At 56.4% G+C, this 24,421-nt stretch overlaps 1 protein-coding gene across 1 annotated transcript in view; it reads left to right on the forward strand.

Annotated features, from left to right (window-relative positions):
* Positions 1-24,093, forward strand: part of LOC116822795 (microtubule-actin cross-linking factor 1, isoforms 6/7-like) — a 143,143-nt gene extending 119,050 nt beyond the window's left edge. The window contains 10 exon segments of the mRNA XM_075063409.1: positions 664-778; positions 3,655-3,948; positions 3,951-4,000; positions 5,343-5,505; positions 6,698-6,852; positions 19,660-19,734; positions 21,445-21,562; positions 23,183-23,367; positions 23,626-23,746; positions 23,876-24,093. Of these exon segments, the coding sequence (XP_074919510.1) occupies positions 664-778; positions 3,655-3,948; positions 3,951-4,000; positions 5,343-5,505; positions 6,698-6,852; positions 19,660-19,734; positions 21,445-21,562; positions 23,183-23,367; positions 23,626-23,746; positions 23,876-23,901 (1,302 nt within the window). The 3' untranslated portion in view covers positions 23,902-24,093.
* The last annotated feature ends 328 nt before the right edge of the window (positions 24,094-24,421 follow it).

Here is a 24,421-nt window from a genome sequence, read left to right on the forward strand (position 1 = left end):
CTCCTGCCCCGCGCCCCCGGCATCCCCACCTACCTCCCCTCGCTCGCCCATCCAACTGCCAGTCGCACATCCTGCTTCTACCTTCCTACTGGGCCCAAGGCTTGTTACCCCCTGCCCCACCCCCATGAGGCAGTGATGTCCTTGCCCCCACTGCCGCACTGCCCTGGCTCCATGGGGCTCTGACCCTCCCCCTGCCCCACTCCCATGAGCCAGTGATGTCCCTCGCCCCCATCGCCACACTGCCCTGGCTCCATGGGACTTTGACCCACCCCACCCCCATGGGGCAGTGATGTCCCTCGCCCCCACTGCCGCACTGCCCTGGCCCCACGGGGCTCTGACCCTCCCCCCAACCCCCATGGGGCAGTGATGTCCCTCGCCCCCATCGCCGCACTGCCCCCTGTCATCTCAGCCTAGAAGCTCTTTGGGGCTGGTCCTGGTCGCTCTGTGGCCCACCCAGAGTGTCCTGGAGCGGGGGAGTGAGAGGGCCCTGCCCCAGTGACCAGCCTGGCCCCAGGTAGAACCGCCCAGCTGGCCCATGAGATCTGCCATGGCTTGTACTGGGGCCCTGCCTGCCAGCTCCCAGTGGTGGGGCGCATGCATCATGGGGGCCCCGCTGGGAGGAGCCCGGGCCCTGCTCCCTCTCACGCCGACTCTCCTGCCCAGGAGTTCATGGAGGAGCTGAACCGCAAACAGCCGGATGTGGAGGAGGTCACGAAGAGCTGCAAGCGCAAGCTGGCCCCGGAGCCGGGGCCGCCGGCCACCCGCAGGCTGGCTACAGGTAAGGGTGCCCCCACTGGCTCCCATGCCTGCTCCTGGAGCCCCCTCGCTACTCCCTGGAGCCCCCCTCACTGCTTCCTGGAGCCCCCCTCGCTGTCCCCACTGGCTCCCATGCCTGTTCCTGGATCCCCCTTGCTGCTCCCTGAGTCCCCCTCACTGTCCCCTTGAGCCCCTCTCACTGCCCCCCACAATCTGCCACCTCCCACTTCCCCCTGGAGCCCTCCTCACTGCCCCCTGGAGCCCCTCTCACTGCCCCTCACAATCTGCCACCTCCCACTTCCCCTTGGAGCCCCCCTCACTGCCCCTTTGTGACGGGTTCGGTCACACAGACCCCCTTGGGACCGTCAGCTGATGTGCTGAAATTACCTCTGAGCCCGTTTTCCCTGCCAGCTTGGGACTTCAGTACCCTGTCTTGTTGAGCCAGACACGCTAGCCTGCTGCAACAAAGACCCAGGTCTGAACCACACCCCCAAAGCTGCAGACTTTAACTGAAAACTGCTCAGCACGTGACCTCTCTCCAGCACCCAGACACCCAGCTCCCAATGGGATCCAAACCCCAAATAAATCCATTTTACTCTGTATACAGCTTATACAGGGTAAACTCATAAACTGTCCACCCTCTATAACACTGACAGAGAGATATGCACAGCTGTTTGCTCCCCCATGTATTAATCACTTACTCTGGGTTTATTAATATACAAAAGTGATTTTATTAAGTATAAAAAGTAGGATTTAAATGGTTTCAAGTAATAACAGACAGAACAAAGTAAGTTACCAAGCAAAATAAAAGAAAACACGCAAGTCTAAGCCGAATACATTTATGAAACTGAATACAGGTAAATCTCACCCTCCGAGATGGTCCAATAAGCTTCTTTCACAGACTAGACTCGTTACTAGTCTGGGCCTATCCTTGCCCCTGGTACAGACCTTGTTAGTTCCAACAGGCACCTTAGGTGGAAAGCCGAGGTGTTTTCATGACTGGCAGCCCCCTTTGTTCTGTTCCACCCCCTTTTATAGCTTTGGCACAAGGTGGGAATCTTTTGTCTCTGGGTCATAGAATCATAGAATAGAATCATAGAATATCAGGGTTGGAAGGGACCTCAGGAGGTATCTAGTCCAACCCCCTGCTCGAAGCAGGACCAATCCCCAACTAAATCATCCCAGCCAGGGCTTGTCAAGCCTGACCTTAAAAACCTTTAAGGAAGGAGATTCCACCTCCTCCCTAGGAAACCCATTCCAGTGCTTCACCACTCTCAGTGAAAATTTTTTTCCTAATATCCAACCTAAACCTCCCCCACTGCAACTTGAGACCATTACTCCTTGTTCTGTCATCTGCTACCACTGAGAACAGTCTAGATCCATCCTCTTTGGAGCACCCTTCGGGTAGCTGAAAGCAGCTATCAAATCCCCCGTCACTCTTCTCTTCTGCAGACTAAACAATCCCAGTTCCCTCAGCCTCTCCTCAGAAGTCATGTGCTCCAGCCCCCTAATCACTTTTGTTGCCCCCCGCTGGACTCTTTCCAATTTTTCCACATCCTTCTTGTAGTGCGGGGCCCAAAACTGGACACCAGTACTTCCAGATGAGGCGTCACCAAATGTTGAATAGAGGGGAATGATCACATCCCTCGATCTGCTGGCAATGCTCCTACTTATACAGCCCAAAATGCCGTTAGCCTTCTTGGCAACAAGGGCACGCTGTTGACTCATATCCAGTTCTCATCACTGTACCCCTTGGTCCTTTCCACAGAACTGCTGCCTAGCCATTCGGTCCCTAGTCTGTAGCAGTGCATGGGATCTTCCATCCTAAGTGCAGGACTCTGCATTTGTCCTGTTGAACCTCGTCAGATTTCTTTTGGCCCATCCTCTAATTTGTCTAGGTCCCTCTGTATCCTATTCCTACCTCCAGCGTATCTACCACTCCTCCCAGTTTAGTGTCATCTGCAGACTTGCTGAGAGTGCAATCCACGCTATCCTCAGATCATTAATGAAGATATCGAACAAAACCAGCCCCAGGACCGACCCTTGGGGCACTCCACTTGAAACTGGCTGCCAACTAGACATGGAGCCGTTGATCACTACCGTTGAGCCTGACAACCTAGCCAGCTTTCTATCTATCTTATAGTCCAATCATCAGCCCGACTTCTTTACTTGCTGGCAAGAATACTGTGGGAGACCGTATCAAAAGCTTTGCTAAAGTCAAGGAGTAACACGTCCACTGCTTTCCCCTCTCACAGAGCCAGTTATCTCCTCATAGAAGGCAATTGGTTAGTCAGGCATGACTTGCCCTTGTGAATCCATGCTGACTGTTCCTGAACACTTTCCTCTCCTCTAAGTGCTTCAGAATTGATTCCTTGAGGACCTGCTCCATGATTTTCCCAGGGACTGAGGTGAGGCTGACTGGCCTGTAGTTCCCCGGATCCTTCTCTTCCCTTTTTTAAAGATGGGCACTACAGTAGCCTCCTCTCCTTCTAAAGTCCCCACCCCTCCTTCTAAATGGAAAGGCACCCGGTTTAGATGGATCCAGTATCAGGTGACATGATCACATGTCACAGTAGACCTCATTCGCATTACCAGTCAGGTACCCAGGAAGGCTTGCAGGTAAATAAACCATTTGCAACCAAGTGTCCTCATTAATGGGAGCCATCAAGATTCTAAGCCACCATAATGGCCCACACTTTGCACTAATGACAGTAGGACTCAGAGTTATATTTCATATGTCTAGTTTCAGATATCGAGATGATACATTTATACAAATAGGGAGAACAATCTCCGTAGATTATAAGCTTTTAATGATACCTTACAAGAGACCTTTTGCATGAAGCATGTTCCAGTTACTTATATTCCCACTTATTAGCATATTTTCATAAAATCATATAGAGTGCAATGTCACACCCCTCCTCTTAATCCACCTGCTGGACCCACCCTCACTGGCCCCTGGATCTCCCTCACCGCCCCCTCCATCTGCCTCTTCCCGCTTCCCCTTGGAGCCCCCCTCACCGCCCCCTCGATCTTCCCCGCCCATGGGCACTGAGACCCATCTCTTGGTTGGTTGCCGGGCGACGCAGCACTGTGAAACCCCCCGCACCACTCCCCAGATGCCGCTCATCGACCTGGAGCCCCAGAGCCCCCCCATGGCGCAGCTCCTGCACCGCTGGCAGCAGCTTTGGCTCCTGGCTTGGAGCGGCAGTACCGGCTGCAGAGCGCCATGCAGCGGCTGCGCGAGGTAGGGGTGGGCTCCTGCCCTCATCTCATGGGTGGTGGGGCAGGCTGGGGCCTTGCAGCAGGGTCTGTGAGGCAGGTCACAGGCATGGCCTGGGTCAGAGCAGGGCATGCTGGGCCAGAGCGTGCCCGACCCAGCCCGCTGGCCAGCGAGGGGTGCCCCTCAGACCTGGTAACTCGGCACAGGCCAGACACCCATGGCAGCAGCGGGACACGGCAGCCCGCACTGCGCGCTGCATGGTCCTTGGGGCACCGCTGTGGGTGTGTCTGATATGGCAGTGTCGCCCAGGCCCCTGTGCGCTGGCTGGGCCCTTCTCCCTGGCAGAGGTGGCAGGTGGGGTCTGTGGAGCGGCAGGCTGGGGTAGGTGCAGGCTGGCTGATGGGATGGAGCTGGGCCTGGCTGCAGTGTGCACCACACACACACTCTGCTTCGGGCAACAGAACCCCAGCCATGGCCCATGCCCGCCAGCCACCCTGGGGGGCAGGGCACAGCGCTCCATTCCCCCCATGGTCCATGCCCGACTGAGCCACCCTGGGGGGCAGGCCACAGTCTCCATTCCCCCCGCATGGCCCCTGCCCATCCGAGCTACCCTGGGAGGGCAAGGCACAGACACTCTGTTTCCCGCCCATGCCCAGCGAGCCACCCTGGGGGGGCAGGGCATGGACGCTCCGTTCGCCCCCATGGCCGTGCTCGGCCGAGCCACCCTGGGGGGGCAGGGCACAGGCGCTCTGTTCCCCACTCCATGGCCCGTGCTCGGCCAAGCCACCCTGGGGAGCGAGAGCACAGACGTCCATTCCCCCCTCATGGCCCATGCTCAGCCGAGCCACCCTGGGGGGCAGGGCACAGACGGTCCATTCCCCTCTCATGGCCCATGCTCAGCCGAGCCACCTGGGGGGGCAGGGCACAGCGCTCTGTCCCCCCGCCCCGGTCCGTGCTCGGCCAAGCCACCCTGGGAGGCAGGGCACAGACGCTCTCTTCCCCCCGCCTGTGCTCAGCCGGCCACTTCTGGGGGGGCAGGGCGCAGACGCTTTGTTCCGCCCCCCCAATGGCCTGTGCTCGGCCAAGCCACCCTGGGGAGGCAGCGCACAGACGCTCCATTCCCCCCTCATGGCCCATGCTCGGCCGAGCCCTGGGGGGGCAGGGCACAGGCGCTCTGTTCCCCCACTCCATGGCCCGTGCTCGGCCAAGCCACCCGGGGAGGCAGGGCACAGACGCTCTGTTCCCCACCCCGCCCCCATGGCTGAGCTGCCCTGGGGGGCAGGGCACACATACTTGGTCCCTGTCTCCTGGCCCGTGCCCAGCCGAGCTGCCCCCATGGTTCATTCCTGGCGTCTCTGTCTCTGAGGTGGAGGAGTTTGCGCACTTTGACTTTGGCGTCTGGAGGAAGCGGTACATGCAGTGGATCAGCCACAGGAAATCCCGCATCTTGGATGTTTTCCGAGGCATCGACCGGGACCAGGATGGGCGGATCAGCCAGCGGGAGTTCATCCAGAGCGTTCTCTCTTCCAGTGAGCAGGGGTCCGGGCCCTGGAGTTGGCAGGGGGAGTCCCTCCAGGGGGTCTGGGGAGCCCGGGTCCAGTTGACCTGATTGATACAAGCTGCACCTCCCTGCATCACCTGGTTTCCATGGTGACTAGAAGGCATCATTGGGGAGTGATGTTTGGTAGGGTTGTAAGGGCAGAGTCATGAACTCACAGATTGTGCCCACTCGTGGCCCCGTGGGGTCTGTGGGGGGTGCCCCTTCCAGTGCAATAGCCCTTCTCGAGGGTCCTCTCTCTCTCAGGGTCAGGCCCCTCCACCTCCTGGGGCCGCACCTCTTTGAGCCTTAGCACGTCTGTCTCTGCCATGGGCCCCCTCAGGGAGTCCACGTGCTCTGGACCCCCCCAAGCCTCCTCACCCCCAAAGGGGTTGATACAACCGTGTTCTCTAGCCCGGAGTGACTCTCAGCCAGCGTAAAACAGGAGGGTTTATTGAGAGTTGAACCCAGCACAGGAAACTCTCAGGGCCTCAGGCCTGGCCTCCCTCAGCCCAGCACATCCAGGTGGGCTCTGCCTGCTCCCCCTCTCCAGTCCAAAGCCCCCCTGCTTCCCAGCTGGGCCTCCGATATCCCAGCCCCAAGCCCCGCCTCTGGCCATTGGCTTCTCTCCAGGTAAACAGGGTTGTAAACAGGAAGGCCTGGGTCTCCTCTCCTCTCAACCCTCCTCTGGCCCGTCTGACTGGAGCTGGCTGGTCAAGTCACCGGGGTCCTCTCATTGCAGCCCATTATCCTCTTGCTGGCCAGAACTGGCTGTGTCTCCTGAGCTGGGTCTCCTGGTCCCCAGGTCACCAGTCGCTGGGGTCTCCATCCTCCAGGCCATCAGCCGGGGTTCTGAGTCCCTCTCCGGTCCTGTGTGCCAACAAACTCCCTCTCCCCTCACCTCATTAAACCCGTAACACCCAGGGACACTGAGTCCCACCCCCTGTGCATGCAACTCACTGGAAAACACAGAAAACCCCAAGAAAACCCCCGACTTCGTCACAGGCAGATACTGGCAGCGGTGGGTGGGGGAGGGGGAGGGTCCTGACATTGGGGAATTTCTCCCTCCAGGAAGGACTGGGGCCAGGGAGACCCAGACCAGAGCTGGGGAGCTGCCCGGTTTGCAGGGGAACCGCTGCAGGGACACTGAAGGGTTTTCTGACAGCGCGCTCCCCCCTCCCCAGAATTCCCCACTAATGTCCTGGAGATGAGCGCCGTGGCCAGTATCTTTGATATGAACAGTGATGGCTTCATTGATTACTACGAGTTCATCAGTGCTCTGCAGCCCAGCCGGGACCCGCTGCGGAGGGTCGCTGACGCTGACCAGATCCAGGACGAGGTATGGCAGAGCACGGACCTGGGCAGTGTGACAAACGGGGAGTGTTCTTAATGTTTTCTCTGAATACTATGTTGGTGCATCAGTGTCCCCTAGGCAGTTCTTAATATCTAGGTGGTGGGATAAGGGTGTGTGATTGCTGCAGAGCAAAGGGCCAGTGCACCTAAATGCCTGGCACTCTGTCTCCTAGCAACTGATGGCCTGGGCCCCTCCTCTGCAAAGGTGCCAACTGAAGGTGTTGGAGACAAAGGGATCAGGTGACCTCCTGGCCCCCCGGGAAAGGGGCTGAGCAGAGAGGGGGGCTGGAGGGGTTGTTAGTCTGGAGCTGGCTGGGACAAGGAGTGAAGTGCAGACATGGGGGTCTGGCTCACTGCTCCCCAGAATGGACCCAGCCGAGGGGTCGGCTCTGGTACCTAGAAGCTTCTGGTTTAGCCCTGTTCCTGTCATCGAATTAACCTCTGTGTTACTGGCTGGCTGAGAGTCACGTCTGACTGCAAGCGGGGGTGCAGGACCCTGTGGCTTTCCCGGACCCCGCCGGGGCAGCTCGCTGGGGAAGCGCACGAGAGCAGAGGATGCTGAATGCTCCAAGGAGAGACCCAGAAGGTGAAGCTGTGTGAGCTTCTGCCCTGAAAACAGTCTACTCGAGGAGAGAGGAGGCTCCCAAAGCCTGACTGGCTTTGTGGGGAGCAGTTCCACAGCATCGCGGGGACTCCGTGACAACTTGGTCGGCCGGTGATGTACTGCACCACGAATGGCACTTCTTGCAGATAAGTGACTGGAGCAGTAAAACAAAGGAGCAATAATGAGGACCAGGCTGCTGAAGCTCCAGAGAGGGAGGTTTCAGGGGCAGTTTAACCTCTGGGAGTGTGTGGACCACGAGAAGGAGTGTTGGAGTAACGGGGTCTCCCTGAGGACTGCAGCGATGGTCTCAGGTAGGAGCTTGCGCTCAACCCTGGAGAGAGGAAGATTTTGCAGTAGCAGGGTTCCCTTGGGATTGCAGGCAGTCCCAGGGGCGGAGGAGTCTGCAGCTCGACCCTGGCAAAGAGATGGTGACCACAAGAAGGCTGGCCACCAGGGGTTCTTCCTGGAAACCATGGGGGAGTCAGAAACACACAGGCCTCTGAGTCCAGAGCAACTTGGGAACGGTGGAAGTGATGGCCCATCACCAGCTCCTTAAGAAGGACATTGTGATCCTGTGCCAAAAGAGAGGATACGCATGGGGAGGGTTCACCAAGGCCAGTTAATCGTGCAGTTGGAGAGGAGACACTCTGAGGAGCAGATTCCTGACCCAGATGGGGCTACAAGAGAATGTGGGAGCAGCTGGAGCAGCAGCCAGGCATCCCGAGAGTCTGGTCCCCAACCAGACGAGGGCCTTCACGACTGGGTTCCCCATCAGGGGATCGGGACAGATGGATTGGAGCAGAGCCGAGAGAGCGAGAGGACCATGAAATAGAGCAAGCCCGAGGAAAAGCTGCAGCATGGACTGGCAATGGTGGAGCAGAGAGACATAGGGGCTGCCCAGGGGTCAGTGGGGAACACGCCTGGGGTGCGAAGGCCCTGGAACAGAGGGAACTGTGGTGGTGCAGCCGCAGATGCTGAGGGGCTTGGGACCTGGGTGAAGGTCCCCGGGTGAAGCCCCTCGCCCTGCCTATGCTCGGATCCTGTGCAGACACAGGAGGGTCGGGCTGCCTGGTGTGTTGGGTTCTGCAGGATACCGGCTGGGAGCCCTGTTGGGGGTGACTTTGAATTTTATCCAGGGAACCAATTGGCTGGATGGAAATGGTCAGTGAAAATGCAAATGACCTGGCTGGCGGGGGAGGGGCTGCTGGATCAGATACCTGCCGACCTGTACAATTGCTGGTGGACCAAATTCGTAAGGGCGACGATGTGGTTCTGGCGGGACCCAACTGAGAGTGCAAATCAGGACCATTGCTCAACAGGGCAGTCACAGCCCAAGGCTGGGGTTTTTCCACCTCTAAGGCAAACCAAACCAGCCAGACAAAATGACTTCGGTTTTACCCCACTGGCTAACCGCAAGTCACACAAGCAATTTCCTTAGACACTCCAGTCTCCCAGTATCACCACCAGTCCCACACGTCCTGGGGATGAATGGTTATGAAAACCAACACCCCAGTAAAAGAAAAAGGTTCTCTCGATCCCAAGGACCAAGCCCCAGACCAGGTCAATATGTTTATTAGAGAATATTTAAATCACCGGCCCCGCCAGTACTTGGAGTGAGGATGTGATACGCGCCACGGGGAGTTTGGGGGGAAAATGTCAGTCTAATTAGTCATCGGCAGGCAACACACGAGTATGACCTCGTGAGGGTCACGCTGGTATTTGGTTATGGGTTAGCATATAGTACATGACAGTCTGTAATGTCCCCAATGCGGGGTGTAGCGGTGGGTGGGGTCAAACTCTCCCCCTATAGTAGGGGAGCAGTGATGGGTACATTGCTCGCTAATGGGTTACACATAGTATGATATCTGATTAGACCAAATACCAGGTGGAATCCGGTGGGTACTCAGGGGGACAGTGGTTGTAAAGGGTTTCCCCCTCCCGAGGCGTGGGAGCCAATGAATCCTGACGGTGCCAAACTCAGGGATGTTTAGTAGGACTTATAAAGAACATAATAGTATACACATCAGATCTTACCACAAATCACGCTGTTGCCAATCCTTTAGAATCTAAATCTAAAGGTTTATTCATCAAAGGAAAAAAGATAGAGGTGAGAGCTAGAATTGGTTAAACTGAATCAATTACATACAGTAATGGCAAAGTTCTTAGTTCAGGCTTGTAGCAGTGATGGAGTAGTAACTGCAGGTTTCAAATCAAAGTCTCTGGAGAACATCCCCGCTGGGATGGTCATCAGTCCTTTGTGCAGAGCTTCAGCTTGTAGCAAAGTCCCTCCAGAGGTAAGAAGCAGGATTGAAGACAAATGGAGATGAGGCTTCGCCTTATATAGGCTTTTCCAGTGTGTAAGAACACTCTTTGTTCCTTACTGTGGAAAGTTACAGCAAAATGGAGTTTGCAGTCACATGGGCCAGTTTCTGCACACCGTGCTGAGTCACAAGGCGTATCCTGCCTCCTCTCATGGGTCAATTGTGTAGCTAATGGTCCTTAATGGGCCATCAAGCAGGCTAAGCAGAGCTGACACCACTTGTCTGGGGTTTTTCCCAGTAACACAGCACAAGTTTGAAATACAGACAGTATACAGCCATAGTCATAACTTCAACTACAAAATGTACAGACATACAGACAGCATAATCATAACAGTAACCCGTAACCTGGTCTTAGACACCTTATATGACCCCCTTTACATAGGATTTGGTGCCACTACAGAACCTTGGTTGCAACCCATGTTCTATATGGTCCCAGTTTATATCAATAACGTCACACCCCCAATGCAAATTGATTCCAGGAAGGGATGGACACAGACATCAAACTGATGGCATCCCAAGAGCTCCCCATCCCTGGGTCTGTCTCACTACAGCCAGTGGTGGGTTAGAAGCCATGATTCAGTGTATAACAGAAATGTTTTACCAAACTGTTATGGTTCAATAACATGATTGAATCTCTTTACAAACTTAAGGTAAAACTTAGTTTGAACACAGTGGATTGGATCTGCTCTTGCAGCAGGATTCCTGTAGGTCTAATATGATCCTGCCAAGAGCTAAAGAAAACTAGCTAGTTTATCTATTACAAGCTTCTGGCCAATGTTTGGAATCCCAACTAACATTAAATCAACATAGATACTAATGTTGTTCACAGTAGAGGAATCTTGGCATTTAGCCATGCAATCAATATGGTAAGTGTGCCTCAGTTTCCCCTTTCCTAGTGCACATCAGCTTCCTGGAATGTCTTTCCCTGTGAAAGTTTCAATACTGTTTACAGTCATTATCTGTGAAACATCATTAGCATAGCAAGGCCGTCATTTTAACATAAGTTGTGTGTTCTCATGTGACTGCATTTTCAGCACGTCAAGGACTTTCCAAAGGACTGGGCACATTGCACATTCTTAGCACTTCTTGGTAATAGCAAGACATTGGTGACAAAAAATCACTATAGCAATAACAGCAAATTCATTGCAAGTGTCCATCTACAATCCTGTTTGTTAGTTGCCAGACCCTTGGATTAATTACCCTGAAGTCTGGAATTCTTAGGGTTAACATTTGGCTTCCCTTTGCAAATTCAGTTCTCTTTTCTCCTTGTCCTGCAGGATCAAATTCCTGATTCCTCTTGCTTAACCAAATTTCGGGGACTGCTGCTGGGGTGGGCTCTCTTTGCTACCAGCTATTAGCAACGTCTTTCTTCTCCCTGCCAGCCAGGGTAATTTTGCATCAACCCACAGACACTAGCTTTTTAGTTTTCAGCTGCTACGCAGTTCCAAGGCTGGACTCTGTCTAGACAGAGGACCCACACAAATTTAAATAGTTGGAGTAAGGCTTTTGTCTACACTTACAGTTTTGCAGCGCTGGGCAGTTACAGCTGTGGCGTACAGCTGTGTACTGCCAGCGCTGGACGCAGTGGTGTCCACACTGACAGCGACCAGCGCTGCAGTGTGTCCACACTTGCACCAGTTGCAGTGCTGTTGTGAGTGGTGCATTGTTGGGCAGCTATCCCACAGAGCACCTCGTCCCATTTTGTCGCTGTGGGTTGTGGGAAGGGGACGGAAGGGTGCGGGTCTTTCCGCTTCCTGTTCCAACAACCCGTGCTGCCAAGGAATCGGACCCCACGCCTAAGAGGGCCCCGCACCTTAGGCACCTTTTAGGCCCTTTTAAATTTTTTTTTTTTTTAAACTTACCCGTCCCCAGCTGCGGTCTGCTCCATGGTCCCGCTCCTTTGAGTGAAGCGCCGCGGAGCGCGGCATGGCCCCGCTCTCCCAGCTAGAGCTTCCAGCCGGGCTGCAGGGCTTGCGGCGCTCCGGCCGGGGCTCCAGCCATGAGAGCGAGGCGGCGGGGCTTTTGTCGGGGCTCTCAGCCAGGAGAGCGGAGTCGCGGAGCTTGCCGCGGCGGGAATCCAGCCGGCCGGCGCGGCAAGCCCCCGCTCTCCGTCTGGAGCTCCGGCCGGAGCGCGGCAAGCCCGCTCTCCGTCTGGAGCTCCGGGCCCATCGCCCCGGCTGGAGCTTAAATAGCCCCCCTGAGCCCTGGGGCAGTGAAGGGGTATTTAAAAGTCCTGGGGCTCCAGCTGCCTCTGCCACCCCGGTCCTTCAAATAGCGCCGGAGCCCCACCTCCCTCTTGCATTCCCAGCGTTCCCGCAGCTATTTAAAAGGTCCCGGAGTAGAAGGGGTTTGGGGCTACTTAAAGGGCTGGGTTCCAGCTGCCTTGCTGCACCCCATGACTGCCACACCAGTCCAGCCCCCCCTGCCTGCAGCCAGCTCTGCACCCCGGCCCACACCACCTCTGCCAACACCCTGTCCTGTCTCCAGCCAACCCCTGCACACCCTGCAGCCCTGCCCAAAGCCAGCCAGCCCCCCACACTGCTGCCCGTACCAGCTCTGCACACTCTGCCCAGCCGCACCCCCTGCCCTGTTTCCAGTCAACCCCTGCTGCACCCCACTGCCTGAAGCCAGCCCGCCCACACCCCTTGTCTCCAACCAGCCCCACATCCCTTGCCCTGCCTGCAGCCAGACCCTACCTCCAGTCAGCCCCTGCCCTGCCTTCAGCCCCCCATGTCACTGCTGCCCTGCAGTTTCCAGGGCTTAACCCTGCAGGGAGCAGCTGGAACCAACACATGTGCACACCCCAGGGAGTGCGGGGACCCACACATGTGAAACAGCAGTCATTAATAACCAATCAACAGCATATATGATGCAATGTATATAATTTTATTATTCATATTAGTTATGGAAAGTAAAATAATACATGAAGAAATGAGAGGCTTTTTTTCCACTTTTTTTTTTTTTAAGTCATCCCTGCCGATCTGTGCTTCTCTTGGTAGTCATTCCTTTCTTGGCAGCCTCTCCTTATCTTGGCAGCCTGTTCCTTTTTTCATGGTTTCCTTATCCCTCCAGTCTTGCAACTTTTTATTTTCTGTGGAATACAGATTCATAACTGCTTTCACCATCTCTTTAGTCTTCCTTGGTTTTTTTCTTAAGCTTTGCAGTCTTTCAGAAGTCTGCACTGATGGAGCAGTATTCAAGGTCACTTAAAAAAAAAACAGAGATAAACTGTTAATACAGAGCCTGCATTGTTTTTAAGAGTTTTTGTAGCATCATTTACACATTCTGAGCATAGCACAGAGAGGCCGCAGCTGCAGATAGAGATGGCGAGTTTCCCCACACGCGGCTCACAGTATGAAGCAAAGAGCATAGGGGGGGGCTGCCCTCGTGGCTCACCTGGGAAGGGGTGGGGGTGGGGGTTGCTTCACTGTGGAAGCCATGGGGTTTCTGTGACTTGTGGAAAGCAAGAGCAGCTACAGGGAAATCAATGGCTATTCCACATCTAGGCATGCTTGCAGGCAGCCATAGCCCCCCTGCTCCCAAAACATTTGCATCCTTATAATAAAAGCTTCTTACCAGGAACAGGCTCCTCTGCTGGTTCCTCACTACCAAGTCCCAGCGGCTGCGACTGGCTAGCTTCTTCCTGGCTGGAAAATAGCTCCTGCCTGCATGACTCCTGGAGTCTCCAACACCTCAGTAGCCTCCCTCTCAGTTCCTCTACACCCCTCCCCTCCCTTTCCAGGCTCTGATGGCCAGGGGCAGTGGAGTGCAAAGCACTGACCAGAGAGGCTGAAAAGGAATGCTGGGATAAGTCCTAAATCCCTGGAGGCCAATAAAACGCTGGTGAGTGTCCAACCTGATGACCAGCGCTGCATCACCAGCGCTGGTCTCGCTACACCGGAAGCAGACCCAGGTGTACAGCCAGCGCTGCAAACAGGGAGGTTGCAACGCTGGCTGAGCTTTTAAGTGTAGACACCTGCTAGTTGCAGCACTGTAACCCCCCTCAGCCAGTGCTGCAACTTGCAAGTGTAGCCAAGCCCTAAGAGTCCTGCTTGCTCTTCCCTGCATCCTCAAAGTCATTCAGCCATAAAACCATTTAGCTCTGAAACACCCAGCAATCCAAATCTGTCCTTAGATCCTGAGCACAAGACTGCTCACTCACAGAACTAGCATGGAGACATTCCTGTCCAACACCCATTGTCTTCCCAGCAAGCTGGCCACACACAGCCACGGGGTTATAGGGCTGCTTAACTTTTCTTAACAGCTTCTACTCCATCTGAGACCTTCTCAAAGCTACCCCACATGGATCTTTCAAAAGGAAAGTCAGTGGATCCATTCAAACAGAAGAATTTCTGCTTTAGGAACTGAACTTTCCTTGATTAAATCACTTTCACACCCTTCAGTTGCAGAAACTGCTTGCACAGTTATCATGGGGATTCCTTTCTCCAGGAGCTTTTTCTAAGCAGCAATTCACCCTCTCAGAAATTCTGCCCTTATCCTCCTTCACCTAGGGCGTGCTCCTAAAGGAACACTGTCCTGAGTCACAAACAGACTCCTTCTGGGTCTTACTTACATCCATGAATTCACTCTTGGCCCATAGGCAGATTTCCTACCCAATTCCTTTTCAGGCAAACTTATAGAACTTTCTATATAAAGTTAGAGGTACTTCCTTCCCTCGGCAACTTTCCTCTATGCAGTTAGTTGCAAACCTGCACGTTCAGGCTCAACACCCACAAGTTTAGGAATCTTTTTCTCCTTTTTACAGCTTTGTTAAACTGTCAGTAGGTAACACAATCATAAAAAATCACCTTCATGCTCTTCTTGTGCCCTGGCTAGGGTAATCACCCTGATCAGACAGAGTTGCTACACCCCTTTCCAGCCACACATTAAGCAACTGACAAACTACAAGCACCAGAATTGTCTGGTTCTCTGGATTTTGCTAGACACTAACTGGATGCAACCTAGTTAGACAGTGACCCAGTCTCCACAGCAGACGACACAAACTTAGGACCATTCCTTCCTGGCTGTAGCTGTATTACAACAACTCCGAGACAACTGAATCACCCTCAACCATCACAGGCTGAAAGGCACCTTCTGTCTGCTCCACAGACACAGAAGAGGTGGAGACACATTCCCTTCACCAGACACACACAGCTTGGGATTTCTCCCTTGTCCGCAGCACACAGCGCTGTTACAGACAACTGCTTGGAACCAAGCTCAACTTCCTCCAATAGGCAAGTTCAGTACCCCTGACAGACACAGGCACATTTCCTTCACTGTCACATTCTCCACACAGAAACAGCTAAGGAGCAGGGACACTCATCTTCCACTGTCCTGTCTTCCCCAAACTGCTGACTAGACAAAGCCATCAGCTCACAAGACTGCCTAGCTCCTCCAAACTTTCCCTACTGGCACATTGTCAGTCCCACAGATAAGCTGCTGCTTTTTCACTACACTGAGCGACATGTTCAGCAAATCACAGTTACCCATTTCAGGTTCACTTTACAAGCTATACTAGCCACCAATCCCATTACCCATTACAAATCTACCCTTTCCTTCCTCATTAGGGCTTTCACCTGACTATTTACGTGAATCTGCTCCTGGAGAAACATTTTCCTTCCCCAATGAGATCTTTTTCCTTTTGATTTAACCCCAGATTCACTTCTGAGACATCAGACAGACATTTGAGAAATCCATTCACAGACCTCTGCTTTCTTGCACAGACAAACAGCTATACCCACCAGGTTAGACTCCCTCTCTCCCTGGCATAGCAAAACTGGTTACGACACAGAAACTGCCCAGAGTAACCACAGATCAACATAGGTTATAAACTGGATTTCAAGAGGATACAATTTCTGCTGTTCTTCTCTTGCTTTTTTGACTTGGAGCCAAAGTCTGCAGTTTCTTGTCTCATCTGTTGATTTTCTCCTCAGCAGCCAGCAGCTCCAGACGCACCTTATGAGCTTGTTTCTTCTCTCTCCTCAGCCTCATCTTTCTTCAGCTGCCTCTTCTCCAGCTGGGCCAAGGCTTCTCTCTTTCATTCGAATTTCTGCCAGTTTTGCTCATGCTCAAACTGCAGCTGTCCATCAGAGCTGCAGTTTCGTTGCTTGCTTTTGCTGATGCTTTTTGTCTCATGCACTGATCTTGAACCAACCAAACTCTGCAATCCCAATTTCAAATTTGGATAGCGTGAGTTCTGACCCAAAGCTTGATTGACCTGGTTCTGGGATCCTAGCACGGCTACGCCACTGATATGAAGTTCGAGGGGACGCAACTGAGAGTGCCAAGAATCAGGACCAATTGCTCAAACAGGGCAGTCATAGCCCTTGGCTGGGTTTTCCACCTCTAAGGCAAACCAAACCAGCCAGACAAAAATGACTTCGGTCTCACCCCACTGGCTAACCACAGTCACACAAAGCAATTTCCTTAGACACTCCAGTCTCCCAGTATTCACCACCAGTGCCACTCGTCCTGGGATGAATGGTTATGAAAACCAACACCCCATAAAAGAAAAAGGTCTTTCGATCCCAAGGACCAAGCCCCAGACCAGGTCATAACAATCAGATCTTACCCACAATCACGCTGTTGCCAATCCTAGAATCTAAAATCTAAAGGTTATTCATAAAGGAAAAAGATAGAGATGAGAGCTCAGAATTGGTTAAATGGAATCAATTACATACAGTGATGCAAAGTTCTTAGTTCAGGCTTTGTAGCAGTGATGGAGTAAACTGCAGGTTCAAATCAAGTCTCTGAGAACATCCCCCACGGATGGGTCATCAGTCCCTTGTGTAGAGCTTCAGATTGTAGCAAAGTCCCTCCAGAGATAGAAGCAGGATTGAAGACAAGATGGAGATGAGGCGTCAGCCTTAGTAGTTTTTCCAGTGTAAGAACACGTCTTTTGTCCTACTAGGAAAGTTACAGCAAAAGGAGTCTGCAGTCACATGCACATGGGCCAGTTTCTGCACACCCTGCTGAGTCACAAGGCGTATCTGCCTCCTCTCAATGGGTTAGTTGTGGTCCTTAATGGGCCATCAAGCAGGCTAAGCAGAGCTACCACCCACTTGTCTGGGATCTTTCCCAGTAACACAGCACAAGTTTGAAATACAGACAGTATAGAGCCAATATTCATAACTTCAGCTACAAAATGATACAGACATACAGACAGCATAATCATAACTAGTAACCCGTAACCTGGTCTTAGACACCTTATATGACCCCCTTTACATAAGATCTGGTGCCACTACAGGACCTTGGTTGCAACCCCATGTTCTATATGGTCCCAGTTTATATCAATAACGTCACAGCACTCTTTAGCCAAAGCCCCCATTAGCTTCAGTTGCTGCTGACCCTAAGAAAGGTGCCCAGGTTCAGAGCCACACGGAGACAGGGACAAAGAAAGCAAAGGGCTGTTGGTTCTGGGGGATTCCCGCATGTTCCTTGTCTCACTGGAGCTCGTCATTTGATAATGTCGGAATTGCCAGACTGCATCAGACCCGCCGTGGCCATTAAGGGGGATATGACTGAGGTCTAGAATATCGTCACTGGGATGGAGAAAGCAAATAAGGAAGTGGCTGAGGGGAAAGCAGGGGACGTGTTATTCCTTGACTTCAGCAAAGCTTTTGACATGGTCTCCCACAGTATTGCCAGCAGGTTAAAGAAATATGGGCTAGATGAATGGACTATAAGGGGGTGTCACAGAGTCCCCGGGCGATGCTCTGGAACTGCCCCCATCAAGCCACTCAGGACTTTGGGAGCCTCCTCTCCCTTGGAGCAGACTGTCTGCAGGGCAAGAAGCTCACACGGCTTCACCTCCTGGGTCTCTCCTTGGAGCATTCAGCATCCTCTGCCCCTCCGTGTGCTTCCCCCAGCGAGCCCGCCCCAGCGGGGTCCTGGGGAAGCCACAGGGTCCTGCACCCCCTCCAGCCCCTCCTCTCTGGGCTTTGTTCCTTTCCCAAGCCAGGAGGTCCCTGATCTCTCTGTTCTCCCACATCTTTAGCTATCTCCTTGCAGGGGGGAAGGGCCCCGGTCATTAGTTGCCAGGAGACAGAGTGTCGGCCATTTATGTGCACTGGCCCTTTGCTCTGCAACAACCTCACCCCCTAGAGACTTAAGAACTGCATAGGGGAAACTGAGGCACCCACTCAGTATTCAGAAGAAACATTAAGAACAGTCCCAGTTCATCACAAAAGGACTGAGAGCTTGTGGCAGAGCTCCTAGTGCAGTCTTGGGACCCAGCCGGGTGATAGGGTCCCAGGATGTGCACAGGGGAGTAGAGAGGGGGAGCAGGGAGGGTGATTTGACCTCTGTGCAGCACTGCCGAGCCCTTACTGTGATTCTGCGTCCTGTCCTGGGCTCCACATTCGAAACAGGAGGCTGTGACGCTGGAAAGCCACAGACAGAATTCCGGGGCTGCCAGTGACAGCCTCAAAGCACCCGCTCTGCTGAGTTTCGAGACCGGCAGAGAGGTGCTATGCTTGCAGCCTGCAAAGACTGATGGGGAGAGTGCTGACAGCAGCCGGCCTGAGAAAGAGGCACCGGCTGGAAGCTGAAGCTGGACCAATTCAACCTGGCAATGAGGGGCAGGATTTTAACAGGGGGGTGGATAGCCATGGAACAATTTGCCAAGGGTCGGGGTGGGCTCTCCCGCTCTGGAGTCCAGCCTGGCTGGAACATGCTTTAGCCAAGCACAAGCTGCGGGGCTCAGCACAGGGGTCGCTGGGCTGTGCTATGTAGGAACTCAGACGAGATACTCAAACGGCCTCCCTTGCCGGGATCTATGAATTGTGCCGCCCTCAGAGCCCGGGGGAAGAAACAGTCGGACATGTCGGGGGGGCTGCAGATTCCCTTCACCCCTGTGATATCACCATCCCAGCCTGCCCTGACACAGGCTACATTGGGAGGAGGGTCCCAGCCACAGCTTGTCACGGAGTTCCCAGGTGCTGCTCTGGAACTGCTCCCCACAAAGCCAGTCAGGACTTTGGGGAGCCTCCTCTCCCTTGTAGCAGACTGTCTGCAGGGCAGGAAGCTCACCCAGCTTCACCTCCTGGGTCTCTCCTTGGAGCATTCAGCATCCTCTGCCTCTCTGTGCGCTTCCCACAGCCAGTCCGCCCAGGTGGGGTCCTGGAGAAGCCACAGGGTCCTGCACCCCCACTTTGCAGTCAGACGTGACTCTCAGCCAGCCAGTAACACAGAGGTTTATTCGATGACAGGAACAGGGTCTAAAACAGAACTTGTAGGTACAGAGATCCGGACCCCTCGGCCAGGTCCATTCTGGGGTGCAATGAGCCAGACCCCCATGTCTGCACTTCACTCCTCATCCCCAGCCAGCTCCAGACTGAAACCCCCTCCAGCCCCTTCTCTCTGGGCTTTGTTCCTTTCCTGAGTCAGGAGGTCCCTGATTTCTCTGTTCTCCCACATCTTTAGCTATCTCCTTGCAGAGGGGAAGGGCCCCAGCCATTTGTTGCTAGGAGACAGAAGGTCGGCAATTTATGCACACTGGAGACTTAAGAAATGCATAGGGGAAACTGAGGCACACAGTATTTAGAGGAAACATTAATAACAGTCCCACTGCATCACACAGTCGTCCTGCTCCATGTGGCTGATGAGTTGAATCGGAGCTCTGGGGTCATGCCCCACCTACCAGTGATGCTGGAGCTGTTTCTGCCCCTTCAGCCAGGGCTGTGCAGCTTGCAGGGCCCAGGGCTCACAGCAGGCGGGGAAGATGATGGTGGGAGGAAGGGCAGATGCTGTGGGTGGGGGAAAGGGGGTCTCGCCAGGCTGTCAGCCAGCACATGGAGTCCCAGTCTCTGGAGGCCGCGCTGTGCAGTCACAGGCCTCACACTGCCCAGGACCTTGTGCTGTGTTCCAGGTAAACCGGCAGGTGGCCCAGTGCAACTGCGTCAAGCGCTTCCAGGTGGAGCAGATCAGTGCCAATCGGTACCGGGTAAGTGCCAACCCTGGGCCTGTGCTGCCTCCCGCCTGCCCTCGGTGAGCTGGAAATGCCAGAGCCTGGCGTGTCCCTGCCCGCTCGGCCACCTGGGCCCACAAGCGCGGACTTATCCTGAGTCTCCCTCAGCCCTGACCCTTCTCTGCTGGGGAGCCAGGAGATGTTCAGCTCGCTTAGCCAGAGCTGAGACTTGGGGCTGAGTCCTCCCTGCCCTTTAGGCCCCAGACAGCCGCCTGGTGAGGTGCCCAGTCAGTACGGAGAGGCCGCAGCTCCCCCAGGTCAGTACAGAGGTGCCACAGCTCCCCCACCCTGGTCACTATGGAGAGGACTTGAGCAGGGTTGGAGACAGGAGACAGGCTGATTGGGGGCTGGCGGGAGCCATGGCTAGGAGAGCCAGGAGCCTGGGGCTCGGGGGTTGGAGGCGGCGACGGGACGATTAGGGGCTGGTGGGAGCCATGGCTAGGAGAGCCAGGAGCCTGAGGCTGGGGGGTTGGAGGTGGTGACGGGACAATTAGGGGCTGGCGGGAGCCATGGCTAGGAGAGCCAGGAGCCTGGGGCTCGGGGGTTGGAGGTGGCGACGGGACAGTTGGGGGCTGGCGGGAGCCTTGGCTAGGAGAGCTGGGAGCCTGAGGCTGGGGGGTTGGAGGTGGCGACGGGACGATTAGGGGCTGGCGGGAGCCATGGCTAGGAGAGCCAGGAGCCTGGGGCTGAGCTGTTGGAGGTGGTGATGGGACAGTTGGGGGCTGGCGGGAGCCTTGGCTAGGAGAGCCGGGAGCCTGGGGCTGGGGGGTTGGAGGCGGCGACGGGACGATTGGGGGCTGGCGGGAGCTGTGGCTAGGAGAGCTGGAGCCTGGGGCTGGGGGTTGGAGGTGGTGAGGGGACGATTGGGGGCTGGTGGGAGTCGTGGCTAGAAGAGCCGGGAGCCTGGAGCTGGGACTTGGAGAGGGACCAGGGCCGGTGCAACCATTTAGGCGAACTAGGCGGTTGCCTAGGGTGCCGAGATTTGGGGGCGCCAAATTTTTTTTAAATGGTTGAGCAGCCGCTGCTGCTAGGACAGAGAGCGAGTTGGGCTGCTGGCTGCCACGGAGGCGCTCTGACCCTGGGTCAGGGCACCTCCACGGCAGCCGGCAGCCCAGGAGCCCCCTGGGTCAGGACGCTGCCGGAGGGGGCGGCAGGCAGCTCCCGTGGAGCTGCCGCAGTGGTGCCTACGGATGGTCGGCTGCTCGCGCGGCTCCGGTGGACCGCCCACAGGCACCACTGCGGCAGCTCCACTGGAGCTGCGGGACCAGCGCGCAGGGCTGCAAAATTGCCGTCGGCCTAGGGCGCTCAAAACCCTAGTGCCGGTCCTGAGAGGGACCATGATAATTTGGCTTCTCACAGGCGTCCCGACCCGTGTAGGTGCTGGCTCACCCTAGACATGCCCAATACAGCCCCTGCAGCCACCTGCCCCGGCTGCGGCCCCACATTGTGCCTGGCTGACTGCCACTGGAGCACAAGGCGCTATAGGTCCTGCTACTAATCGGGGCGTTGTCTCTTACTGGTGCCTATTACCCCACCCCCGACCTGTCGCCCTGCTGTCTGGTCACCCCACTGCTCCCTTCGGGCAGGCCCTGGCTGCAGGCCGGGAAAGGGCTCACAAGCCCTGTCTCAGGCCGCGTCCTCGCTGCAGAGCCCCGGAGCCTCACGCTGTCCGTGCTTTGCCTGCAGTTTGGGGAGTCGCAGCAGCTGCGCATGGTGCGGATCCTGCGTAGCACCTTGATGGTGAGAGTGGGGGGAGGCTGGATTGCGCTCGACGAGTTCCTGGTGAAGAACGACCCCTGCAGAGGTAGGCGGAGCGGGCCGGGCCTGGGCTCCCTGCAGTACATGGGCCAGAGCCAGAGATCTTGTGGGGCCTGGAGGCTCAGCTAGTGGAATTACCCCTTCACCCTGTGCCTGGGGGTGAGGTCGCTGGCCAGCTGGCAACGGCTCAGGCTGTCCCCTCCCCAGGGGCTTGGTTTTCCTGTGGGTCTAGGGCCGGGTCAGAGGGGCTGCTCCTCGCTGGAGTCCTGCAGCCTAGTGCCTGCATTTCTCACTCCACTCAGGGCCTGTGCATGATGGGAGACCCCCTGCCGTGGGTCCCCCCGCATCTCACTCACAGCAGTGCATGGCTTGCTCAGCTGTCATTGCCTCCCAGGGCCCCTCGCCAGCTCCCTTACGCAGGCCCTAAACGCTTTAGTCTGCAGCCCCACTCCTAACCCAGAGGTCACTCTGCCCTGTGGTGAGAGGAGGGGATCCAGGCTAGGGGGGCAGGGCCCTCCCGCCTGCCCTGTGCCCTCTGGGGAGCCCTGGCCCGGCCCAGCCAGTACTGCTCTCAGGTGCCCGAGGCTGTGGCTGGGCTGGAGCCCACAGGAAGCAACAGGGGAGGGGGAATTGGCTGAGACTAGGAGGGTTTCACTCCTTACCCTGTTGGGCTCCTGGGTGGGGGCTTCACTGACTGGCTGGGCAGGGCCGGCGGTAGTGGGACCCGACCTGCCCCCAGAATGGCCGGAGCGGGGTAGCATGGAGCTGGGGCGAGTTGGGGGCTCGGTGTCTGTGCTGTGCCTGTGCCAGCCAGCAGGGGGTGCCGCAGGCCGAGGGATGGGAAGGCTGCGGCCTTGGAAGTCGAGTGTCCCAAAGCTGGGAGCGTCCCAGTGCCCGCTGGGCAGACAGATATTCCCTCCCGCCAGCCCAGAGCCACAAACGCCGGGCTTGGGGCAGGCTCGTTTTGTGCTCAGAGCCCTCAGAACAAGAGCCGACTGCTTGGCACGTCTGTGGCCAAACTATGAACCAAACCCAGGAGTCCTAGCCCCCCAGCTGCAACCCCCACACCTCCCAGAGCCGGGGAGAGAACCCAGGAGTCCTGGCTCCCAGCCCCCTGCTCTAACGCACCAGCCCCCACTCCCCTCCCAGAGCCGGGGAGAGAACCCAGGAGTCCTAGGCCCCAGCTGTAACCAACAAACCTCTCAGAGCCGGGGAGAGAACCCAGGAGTCCTAGCCCCCAGCTGCAACCCCAACACCTCCCAGAGTCGGGGAGAGAACCCAGGAGTCCTAGCCCCCAGCCCTCGCTCTAACCCACTCACTTCCCAGAGCTGGGGACAGAAGTCCGCCCCCCCGGCCCGCTCTACCCACTCGACCTTGCTAAAATTCACGTCTCATAGAATCTGCAGCCCAGACCTAACCCAGCTGGTCCCCTGGGAATAATCCGCTGGGCAGCAGCAGTTCATCCTAGCTGTGGCTGCCCCACTGGCAAACTCAGTGCCAGCTGTGCCAGTGCCAGCTGTTAGCCCTGGTGACTCCCTCCCTGGCACGCTGCAGCCTGGCCATGCCCCCCGCAGCCCATGCCTGGTGCCCAGCATGGCCCTGCCGGTGGGCAGCCACTGTCTGCGCCCGCAGCCTCTCGCTCACCGGATCTGTCTCCCCTGAGCAGTGAAGGGACGGACCAACCTGAAGATCAATGAGAAATACCTGTCCCCAGACGCCTTAGGGGCCGTGACCGCCTGTGCCGGCAGCCAGTCAGCCTCCCACTCCAAAGTGCTGTCCCCCAGCCGCTCCAACTCCAGCCTCAGCCTCTACAGCAGCGCGTCAGCCCCCAGCAGCCCGCTGGCCAGGAAGGTAAGACCCACTGGGCCTGGGGAGCCCAGGGAGCAACGGGAGGGGGACCCATGGCAGTGTGTGCCTGCTGCAAGGCAGGACAGGACAGGGCAGGGCAGGGCCCCACAGGACTCCTTCCCCAGGCGGGAAGGCAAGGGCCCTGGAGCCCGGGATCACACCTGGGCTGGATTCCCCAACCCTGGCCCTGTCTGGCCACAGACCTGCTGTCAGCTCCTTCCCCAGCCGTGTCCTCGAGTAACCGCCTCTCCTCTGCCCCAGGCTGTCCTGCGCCGGACGCGCTCCGGAGACCGGTGCCCCCGCTCCCGCAGCTCCCTCCTGGCTGACGGGGCTGAGCTGAGCTTCTCCGCCCCCCAGGCCAGCACAGAGCCTGCGCCCCCAGGTGAGAGCCCACAAGCAGACTCCAGCAGCCTGGGCGGGGGCACTGGGAGGCCTCCCACCCCCGCCCCTTGGGCCTGTCCCGCTGCCAAAGCTTCTCTTGGACCAACCCCTCTCTCTGCTTTGCTTCCAGAGCCCCCCGAAGGTCCCCCCACCTGAGAGTGCAGCCCGAGAGCACCTGCTGGAGCGGCCCCCCTGCACCAGGGACAGCAGACGCCTTCCCTGGCACAGCCTGAGCCCCAAGCAGGATTTTCTGCCCTTCCCAATGGCTGTGCCAGCAGAGCCGCTTCCACGCCGGGGATGTGGCTCCAAGGCTGGAGAGGATGGAGGATCCTGGCCTGACCCTTCAGCAGAGAGCTCTGTGTGCGCGCACCCCTCAGGGTGTGGGTGTGTACTTTGGGGGGGGGGTGTACTTCACAGGCTGTGTGTGTACCTGCTTGTGTACTTCATGGGGGAGGGGGTGTACCTGTGTGTGTACCTGGGGGGAGGAGTGTGTGGGTGTGCACCTGGGGGGGTGTACCTCAGAGTGTGTGTGAGGTGTGTGTGTATGTGTACCTCATGGGTGTGTCTGTGTGTGTGTAGCTCGAGGTGTGTGCGTGCTCTGCTGAGGGCTCTGGCCGTCCCCGGCTCGCAGGGCAGGGAGCCAGAGGGACTCGCAGGCAGGGCTCTGCTGTGTCCA

Source organism: Chelonoidis abingdonii, chromosome 2, assembly GCF_003597395.2.
Source record: "Chelonoidis abingdonii isolate Lonesome George chromosome 2, CheloAbing_2.0, whole genome shotgun sequence".
Taxonomy (NCBI): Eukaryota; Metazoa; Chordata; order Testudines; family Testudinidae; genus Chelonoidis; species Chelonoidis abingdonii.